General features: G+C 50.0%; 1 protein-coding gene across 1 annotated transcript in view; it reads right to left on the reverse strand.

The window, feature by feature from the left end:
• Positions 1 to 814: 814 nt before the first annotated feature.
• Positions 815 to 9563, reverse strand: part of ca10a (carbonic anhydrase Xa) — a 74699-nt gene continuing 65950 nt past the window's right edge. Inside the window, exons 5-8 of the mRNA XM_056577632.1 lie at positions 8811 to 8883; positions 6098 to 6252; positions 5357 to 5531; positions 815 to 886 (exon numbers count right to left, since the gene is read on the reverse strand). Coding sequence (XP_056433607.1) covers positions 864 to 886; positions 5357 to 5531; positions 6098 to 6252; positions 8811 to 8883 — 426 coding nt within the window. The 3' untranslated portion in view covers positions 815 to 863. The remainder of the gene's footprint in view (positions 887 to 5356; positions 5532 to 6097; positions 6253 to 8810; positions 8884 to 9563) is intronic.

The following is a 9563-nucleotide window of genomic DNA, read 5'->3' on the forward strand; positions in this document are numbered from 1 at the left end:
TGGAGTCTCGGAGAACGACTGATAAGGCAATGTTTCCTTTCTGCATGCCTCGTTGGTCTTAGATGACGGCAGGTCTGGTCTGATTGTGGGGTCTGGGTTCGCGGTGCCGGGTCTATAGTCTGGACCAGAGGGGACGGGGAGCGGGTGGGGGGGACATGGGGGGGGGGTGTCCGGGTCTATGTCTGTGTTGAATGTTCTCACCGCTAGCAATAACTTTATTTACAAAGGCTCAGGATAGTCGACATGGTCCACGTAGTCCGTTCCAATTAAATGCTTCCGTATCTTGGGAGGGTTTCGGGCTGGGGGGATCGGGGTGAGGGGGGAGGGGGGGGGGATCGGGGTTGAAGGTCACATGTCTTAACTTTTTTTTCACCAGGCCATCCTCGATAACACAAAAAAACAAGAAACGAGCCAAGGGGATCTGTATCAAAACTCTCCGTGCGGATACGTGGATGAGCTGGGAGGACGGGCGAGCTCTCAGAGAGTATGAAAAGAGAGGACTCTTTGCTTCCTTAGTTCATCGTGTCCAAATGTTTCTTTAATTATTCTTTTTTTTTTTTTTTACATGAAGTCATCTTGATGAGATGCCCCCCCCCCCTCCCCCCATCGAATCCCCCCCGCGTTTACAGACGTCTCTCTTTCCGTTGGCTTAAATCCATCCTCCTCCTCTTCCTCCTCCTCCTCTTCATCTTCGTCCTCCTGGGTCCTTCTCTTCTCCTCCGTCATCTCTCCGTCCGTCCGTCCGTCTGTCTCCTGCCGTTCCTCCGTCTGACTCCACGAGGGGGGGTGGTGGTGTGGGTGTTGGTGGGGGGGGGTGGGGTGTTGGTGGGAGGGTGGGGGAGTCGTCTGGGAGGGCGGGGCCCCTACTTCAGCAGCCACTCGTTCACTGCAAGAGAGAGAACAATATATTCACAGCGCGCTCGGCCTTCCGGTTTCATCGTTGCTACGGTAACTCTTTCCCCGCTCCCCGGACGGACACTCTCGGGCGGAAGGGCCTGGATGTCTGTTGTTTTAGAGTTGTGCGTTTTGGCGAGGGATAGGTGTGTAGGTTTGTCTGTCTGTGTGTGTGTGTGTGTGTGTGTGATTGTGTGATTGTGTGTGTGTGTGTGATTGTGTGTGTGTGATTGTGTGTGTGTGCGTGTGCGTGTGCGCGTGTGCGCGTGCGCGTGTGCGTGTGCGTGTGCGTGTGTGCGTGTGTGTGCGTGTTGCGCGTGTGTGTGTGTGTGTGTGTGTGTGCGTGACTGCCCGTGGATGTGTAATGGTGTGTGCCGAGTGAGACACACATTTCACCGCAAGCCGTATAAAAAGTGTGCAATAAAGAGGGTGCCTATGGGGCCGTATCGTATAAAGCTGTTGCAATGGGGTCTCCTTCATAGTTCACCTCAACACGGAAATAATGAAGGAGAACATAGTGGCCCCACTGTATAACGCTACTGTATATAACACGCTTCTGCTGTATAATACTAGGGTCTATAACAAGCTACTGCTGTAAAGTACTACTGTGTATTACAACATACAGATGTATAATACTAATGTATATAACAAGCTACTGCTGTATAATACTAGGGTCTATAACAAGCTACTGCTGTAAAGTACTACTGTGTATTACAACATACAGATGTATAATACTAATGTATATAACAAGCTACTGCTGTATAATACAACTGTGTGTTACAACATACAGCTATATAATAGTACTCTGTATTAGAACGTACCACTGTATAATACTGTTTATAACAAGCTACTGCTGTAAAATACTTATCTGTATAACAAGCCACTGCTGTATAATACTCCTGCATATAACAAGCAACCGCTGTATAATACTACTGTTTATATCAAGCTACTGCCGTATAATACTACTGTTTATATCAAGCTACTGCCGTATAATACTACTGTATATAACAAGCTACTGCTGTATAATACTACTGTATAAAACAAGCTACTGCCGTATAATACTACTGTATATAACAAGCTACTGCTGTATAATACTCCTGTGTATTATAACGTACTTCTGTATAATACTACTGTATATACTGAGCTACTGCTGTATAATACTGTAATTACTGCTGTAAAATACTATAATACACTGCTGTACAATACTACTGTGTATTATAATGTACTGCTGTATAATTTGACTGTATTATAACATACTGCTATATAATACTACTGTGTAGTATATCTGTACGAGTATTATAACTATTGTACAATGCTGTGTGTAGCAACGTTCCGTGTTCCTGCTTATCCCACAGGTGAACATCCGAGAACCGACCAATTAGAAGCCTTTTCACTGCCTTCTGCTAATGCGATGTGGCTCACCTTGAAGGTGTTTACATCCCGACCCGATGAGGCTAATGAAGCACTAGTGCTTTCTTCCATTGTCTTCCTGCACTCTCCGCTGACTCCCAGGAGAAGGAGGAGGTGTGTGTGCGTGTGTGTGCGCGTGTGTGTGTGTGTAGACGTGGGCTACCTGCCAGCCTATTAATTGCGCTGAAAGGGGTCTCGGCATGTCTTTGTGAATCGGTGTGTGTTGTTGTGTCTATGTGTGTGTGTGCGTTTAGAGAGAGAGAGAGAGAGAGAGAGAGAGAGAGAGAGAGAGAGAGAGAGAGAGAGAGAAAAAGAAAAAGAGAGGGAGAGAGAGAGAGAGAGAGAGAGAAAAAGAAAAGAGAGGGAGAGAGAGAGAGAGAGAGAGAGAGAGAGAGAGAGAGAGAGAGAGAGAGAGAGAGAGAGAGAGAGAGAGAGAGAGAGAAAGAGAGAGAGTTGATAGTAATATGGGTTTGGATGGTGCAGGTAGTAGTTGGTAGTAATATGGGTTTGGGTGGTGCAGGTAGTATTTGGTAGTAATATAGGTTTGGGTGGTGCAGGTAGTAGTTGGTAGTAATATAGGTTTGGGTGGTGCAGGTAGTAGTTGGTAGTAATATAGGTTTGGGTGGTGCATGTAGTAGTTGGTAGTAATATAGGTTTGGGTGGTGCAGGTAGTAGTTGGTAGTAATATGGGTTTGGGTGGTGCAGGTAGTAGTTGGTAGTAATATAGGTTTGGGTGGTGCATGTAGTAGTTGGTAGTAATATAGGTTTGGGTGGTGCAGGTAGTAGTTGGTAGTAATATGGGTTTGGGTGGTGCAGGTAGTAGTTGGTAGTAATATAGGTTTGGGTGGTGCAGGTAGTAATATAGGTTTGGGTGCAGGAGTGAGAATATGGTGTGACAGGTGGTCAGCAGTGTTGGCTCATGATTGATAGGACTAGGCTTACCGAAAACGCTTTATTAATAAATCTGAATTAAAGACCTATTAAGCATCTGTCTCTCTCTCCCACCCTCGCTCCCTCTCTCAGTTCAATTACATTTGCTCTATTGGCATGAATGATGAAAAACTATTGCCAAAGCATTTGACAAACATAACAAAACAACAATAAATAGTTACACATTCCCGAATGATAACATTGACGAACGAATACATTATGAATACCAAACAAGTTTGTAGTCAGAATTAATCTCCAGTAATACGACCAGAATCAATGTATTTAGCAGCATCTGTCCTTCAGACAGATATGACAGATTCTGAGAGAAGTGAAGTCAAATTAATTAATGACACATTATATATTCAATTAATTAATGATCTTTTTTCCTTGTATTTCTTAGATTGCTCTCTCTCCCTCTCCCTCTCTCCCTCTCCCTCTCCCTCTCTTTCTTTGTTCATGTAATTAAAACCCTTTGTTTTAATTTTATGCTTGGTAAAGCAAGCGCAATCGTCTTGTTATTTATCTATTGTGGATTAAGAAATAAAAGCGTAATAATCGTTAAAATAAGAAGGGGTGTGGGGAGTGAGGGGATAGGTCCCAGGGCCTGAAGTATCTTGAAGAATAAGAAGCTTATATGGAGTGTTTTTACATAGAGCCTAAAGTGTTAGGTGCCTTACTAAGGGTCACCTCCACTTTTAGTATATGAGGAGCCGGGAATCAAACCACCAACCCCTTCGGTTGTCAGATACACCGCTCTGCCTCCTGATCCACCTCCCCCATAACACAAGGTGTCTCGTGTCGGCTGAGACACGACTAATTGATCGTAGGCGATGCGACTGCCATCAAAATCAGCGGAGAATGTCGAAGGCAAATCTGAACAAAGAAGTTCAGCAGTCGTGAAAAACAGGAACGCAGAGACAAAAATATGTGTTGTTTTCCCCCCGAGGTATGATTTGAAGTGTTTGGTTTCTGTTCTATAAACATCCAATCAACCCCGTTATATTGGCTAATTGCATCTGCTTTAAATCTTTTAAATGTGTGTATGTGTGTGTGTGTGTGTGTGTGTGTGTGTGTGTGTGTGTGAGTCTTAAAAAGTCTTTAAATGAAGAAGAGCCAGCGGCGTTCCAGACTGCTAGGAGGTGTTTGTTCAGCAAACAGCAGGAGAAACTTCTCCAGCAGCAGAGGAACGGGTTTACACATTGATAAGCGAATGGAAAAAACACTATATATAATGTACGCTGCGCTGCATCACGTATAACCAGCACATTCTCACTCTGAGTTTGCCAAAGATCAACGCTTTTTTGGGGCCTTTGGCGTTAACTGCTGACGCTAAGGGTGTCGTTGTGCGTCTTCATTCGACGCAGGGGGTTTTCAACTCCCTTTCAAATCCCTCCACGGCGATATCTGACGCCCAGGGAAAGCGCTCCCGCAAATCTTTTTTTCTCCTCCGATTGGTTATATGATTCGCCACTGAAACAGGTTAGGGTTAGGGTTAGCGTAGTAGTGGTTAGGGTTAGGCTAGTAGTGGTTAGGGTGGAAGTGGTTAGGGTTAGGGTTACGCACATATTACTGTGGAGGGATTACATTGTAATGAGTTGAAACCCCCTGCGTCAAATGAAGACACACAACGACACCCTTTGCGTCAGCAGTTTACGCCAAAAGCCGATTTGGCGTAAGTCGGAGCGAGACTGCGTTGGTATAACAATGTGTTATTAGAGAGAGAGAGAGAGAGTATTCATATTAAACTTTTGAATAACTTTTTAAAGTATTTTATATCTGACCTTTAATAAGTCTACAAAGGGTATTCAAATTGTACATACATCTTTCTTACCCTTTGAACTAGGCTGCTTCGTCAATGTTATGTTTTCCATGCCAAAAAACATTTTATTCTGAGTTGTTAGGGCTAGAGATAGCTCTGGTTGGTAGCTGTTCTTCGCTAAATGAAGGAAGGAGGGAGCGAGGGCGCGAGGGAGCTAAGGCGCGAGGCAGCGAGGAAGCAAGGGAGCGAGGAAGCGATGAGGGAGCGAGGGCTGGCGCAAGCTTGGTTGGTAGCTGTCCCTCACTAAAGGAGGTAAAGGACGAGGCCAGCGCTACGTTGTCCCGGTGGGTATCTGTACGTTACCTCGGTACTGGAGCTTCTGGGCCCTGTTGTTGGGGCAGTCCTTGCCCTGCATGCTGAAGTTGATGTTGGTGCGCATGCAGCGGTGGTTGAGCGGCTGCACCGGGCGCACGTTGTCGCTCATGCTCAGGAAGATCTGAGGCGGCTGGTTCTGGCTCAGCAGACGCAGGGAGTGCATCTGGGAGAGGGAGGGAGAGGGAGAGAGCGAGGTTGGGAGGGAGAGAGAGCGAGGGCGAGAGAGAGAGAGAGAGAGAGGAGAGAGAGGAGAGAGAGAGAGAGAGGAGAGAGAGAGAGAGGGATAGAGAGCGAGAGCGAGAGGTCATTTAATTGATCAATGGTGCCCATCAATGGTCTGATCACCTCCTCAAAGTCCTGGTCGCAGCAGGGTGTGTTGTAGCGGCGGGAGGGAGGGAGTGCTGTACAGTTAAAGGCTGCCGTGGGAGGTGATGCTTGGCAGAGGCCAGCTTGGGGGTGGTAAATATGTCTGTGTGTGTGGCTGTTTGTGTGTATGCGTGCATTTTTGTGCATTTGTGTGTGTGCATGTGCGTGCGTTCGTGTTTGTCTGTGTGTTTGTGTATGTCTGTATGTCGGTGTGTGTGTCTGTGTGTGTGTGCATGTGTATCTGTGTGTGTGTGTGTGTGTGTGTGTCTGTGTGTGTGCATGTGTGTGGGCCTGTCTGTGTGTCTGTGTCTGTCTGTGTGTGTGCGCTGGTCTGTGTTTGTGTGCGCGCCCATGGCGACTCACCTGCATCCGAGTGATGTACACGGGCTTGTTCATCAGGATCCACGTGGCGGTCTCGTAGCAGGGGGGGATGGTCATGGAGCCGTCGTAGGTGATGAAGCTGTTGGTCTCAGGGTAGATCTCCTCGATGTTCAGACCCGTCAGTAAGTAGGCGTCATCTGGGGGGGGGGGGGGGGGGGGGGGGGGGGGGGGGGGGAGAGGAACAGGAGGGAAAGAGTTAGACAGTTTGCAAAGCGGCTCCAAAGGGCCCCCATCTGTTAGCCGCCGCATGCAGCTGCCGCGGCGCGAAGCCCCTCCCCCTTTTATGTCCCTCGTTAACGCGTCGTGCTCCCAGCGCCACCACCACCTAGCTCAAAACAGTGGGGAAAGGGGGACGCAACAAACGCTGTGACGAACCCACTTCTAACAGGTAGCGCGACGAACCCATTCCCCGCCGCCGTTCCTCGTCTCTCACAAATCATTTACTGAGGCGAACGATGACACACCGCCGGTGTGGGGACGGAACACTACTAAATTAAAGAGTTATTACCCTAACACCCCCATAGGGAGCGCTGTGATATACAGAGACACCTCCCTCTCCCTTCCCTCCTCTCCCACCCTCCTCTCTCCCCCCTCCCTCTCTTCGTCTCTGCCTCCTCTCTCCATCCTCTCCCTCCCTTCTCCCCCCTCACGCTCTTCGTTTCTCCCTCCTTTAACTCCCTACTCTCCCGTCATCTCTCCCACCTTTATCGCCCTCCTCTCATGCTTCACCTCTCCCTCCTTTATCTCCCTACTCTCCCGTCCTCTCTCCCTCCCTCCTCCACCTCCCTCGCTGTCTCTTCCTTTTTCCCTCTCCGTCTCTCTCTACCTCCCTCCCTCTCTCTCTCCCCTCCCTCCCCTCCCTCTCCCTCCTCCCCCTCCCTCCTCCTCCCCCCTCCCTCTCTCCCTCCCTCTCCCTCCTCCCTCTCTACCTCCCGCACCCTCCTCCCTCTCCCTCTCTCTCTCCCCCTCCCTCCCTCCCTCCCTCTCCTCCCTCTCTACCTCCCTCTCCCTCCTCCCTCTCTACCTCCCGCCCCCTCCTCCCTCTCCCTCTCTCTCTCCCCCTCCCTCCTCCCTCTCTGCCCCCTCCCTCCCTCCCTCTCCTCCCTCTCTACCTCCCACTCCCTCCTCCCTCTCCCTCTCCCCCTCCCTCCTCTCTCTCTCCCTCCCTCCTCCCTCTCTGCCCCGTCCTTCCTCCCACCTCCTCCTCTCCCTCTCTACCTCCCGCCCCCTCCCTCCCTCTCCTTCTCTCCCCTCCCTCCCTCCCTCTCCTCCCTCTCTCCCCTCCCTCCCTCTCCTCCCTCTCTACCTCCCACTCCCTCTCCCTCTCCTTCCTCTCCTCCCTCTCCTCCCTCTCTACCTCCCTCCCTCCTCTCTCTCTCCCCTCCATCCTCCTCTCTGCCCCTCCCTCCCTCCCCTCCTCCTCTCTCCCTCCCTCCTCTCTCCCTCCCCTCCCTCCTCCCTCTCTGCCCCCTCCCTCCCTCCCTCTCCGTCTCTCTCCAGCGCCCCGCTCCGCACTTGAGCGGCGCGTCTTATCGTAGCGCCGCTGACAGACGCTTGGCAATCGTCGACCGTAAACGCGTCCCGCCCAATCAGCGTGCGGCCCACGCGGTGCTCGATCGCTCGCCGCCGCGCTGACAAGAAAACACCCAATCTCACACGTCCACGGCGCGATCCATACTCACTGTGGAGCCGGGCTAATGCCCTCTGACCATTAACTACCCCCCACTGCCAGAGAAATAAACACACACACACACACACACACACACACACCACACACACACACACACACACACACACACACACACACACACACACACACACACACACACACACACACACACACACAGAGAGGAAAAGGCGAATATACGGTGGCAGCTCGTCCAAGGAGGCAATTATATATATATATTTTACATATGTGTGTGTGCGCACCCAGGCACGACAGCAAAGTGTGTCCACTGTGTGAGTGCGAGTCCGTGTACATGTGAGGGGCTGTTTTGACAGCTGTCAGAACCCATCCTCCGTCCTCTAGAGGGACTCCTCCCTCCTCCCTCGCCTCTCTCCGTCTGCGTCTCGCTCCTCCGGGAGCCCTCCCACCACCAGAGGTCAGTGTGTTTATTCCATCCCTCTCTCCCCCCCTGCCATTAATCCAATTATTGGCTTCTTCTTCCACGATAGCCCGGGGGTTGAACTCAGAGCACAAAGGAACTGCTGCTCACTTGATCTACTACAGCAGAGCCTGCTATCTGTTGCCGGGGGAGACAGAGGAGTGAGAGGAGGGGGGCTACTGACTGATGCCTCTACCCCTCAACGCCCCCCCCCCTTCACCCCACACTCTTACTGAAGAATCCACAAGAAAGTGCCTCAAATTCTACTTTTTACTTTAGTCTCCAGGTACGGGAATGTGTGTTACACATATTGAACACGTGTGTTATGTGGGGTCAACATGCGTCGGTCTGACGTACATGATGGAACACATACATTATAATGAAAATGTTTGTTACAGATATTGTACAAGTGATTTACATGTGTTGCTGTGGTGAACATGTGTGTTACATATGTTGTAAATGTGTGTTCCAAATGTTAAGTAGGTCAGGTTCAGAATGCAAATCTTGCTGCGAATATAAAAAAAAACATCAATGCATGAAGCTTTGGAACTGCGAAAGCACAGGTGGTGAGCTGGGAATGCTTCACTTACTTTTATACGTTATTCTTGTGATGGTGTCTCTGTTCAACATTCGATTCAGGAACGAGTTGGATGTTTCAGCAATCTGAGTAGTAAACAGAGGGCGAGAGCGCGCGAGAGAGAGAGCGAGAGAGAGAGAGACAGAGACAGAGACAGAGACAGAGACAGAGAGAGAGAGGAGAGAGAAGAGAGAGAGAGAGAGAGAGAGCAGAGAGAGAGACAGAGAGAGAGAGAGAGAGAGAGGGAGAGAAAGTGAGACAGACAATGAGCAGGTCCGAATGAAAGAAGGGCTCGAAAAACATCGTCAGGACAACCTTGAATCAAAAGAGGAACCCGACCATATGGATCCGTACACAACACGTGCAACGGTTTTGTATGTTTGGACATGTGGGGCGGCCAACCTGCAGAAAGGACGCGCTGAAAGCGGGAGAAAAACGTCCCTGAACAAAAAACATACGAAGGACGGCGTGACCATCGGAGGAGAACGCAGCCCCACACCGAGGTGGTTGTGACACACTGTTCTCATGGGCCTTCAAGCTGTAGGCGAGGTGTAGATTGTTAGTAGAGTTGTTAGCGTGTAGAGTGTTAGCTCTACTCCACCACCACCCCCGTCCTGCCTAGAAGATATCCTGAACCCCCTCACCCCTCACCGCCCCCACTCCCACTGGCCCGTCGCCCCCCCTTTCGGTTCCTAGTTGTTTTATGGGGCATGGCTGCTAATGTTGGTGGGGTGCAACAAGGATTTGTAAAAGTAAGAGTTGTTAA

Source organism: Gadus chalcogrammus, chromosome 18 (genome assembly GCF_026213295.1).
Source record: "Gadus chalcogrammus isolate NIFS_2021 chromosome 18, NIFS_Gcha_1.0, whole genome shotgun sequence".
Taxonomy (NCBI): Eukaryota; Metazoa; Chordata; class Actinopteri; order Gadiformes; family Gadidae; genus Gadus; species Gadus chalcogrammus.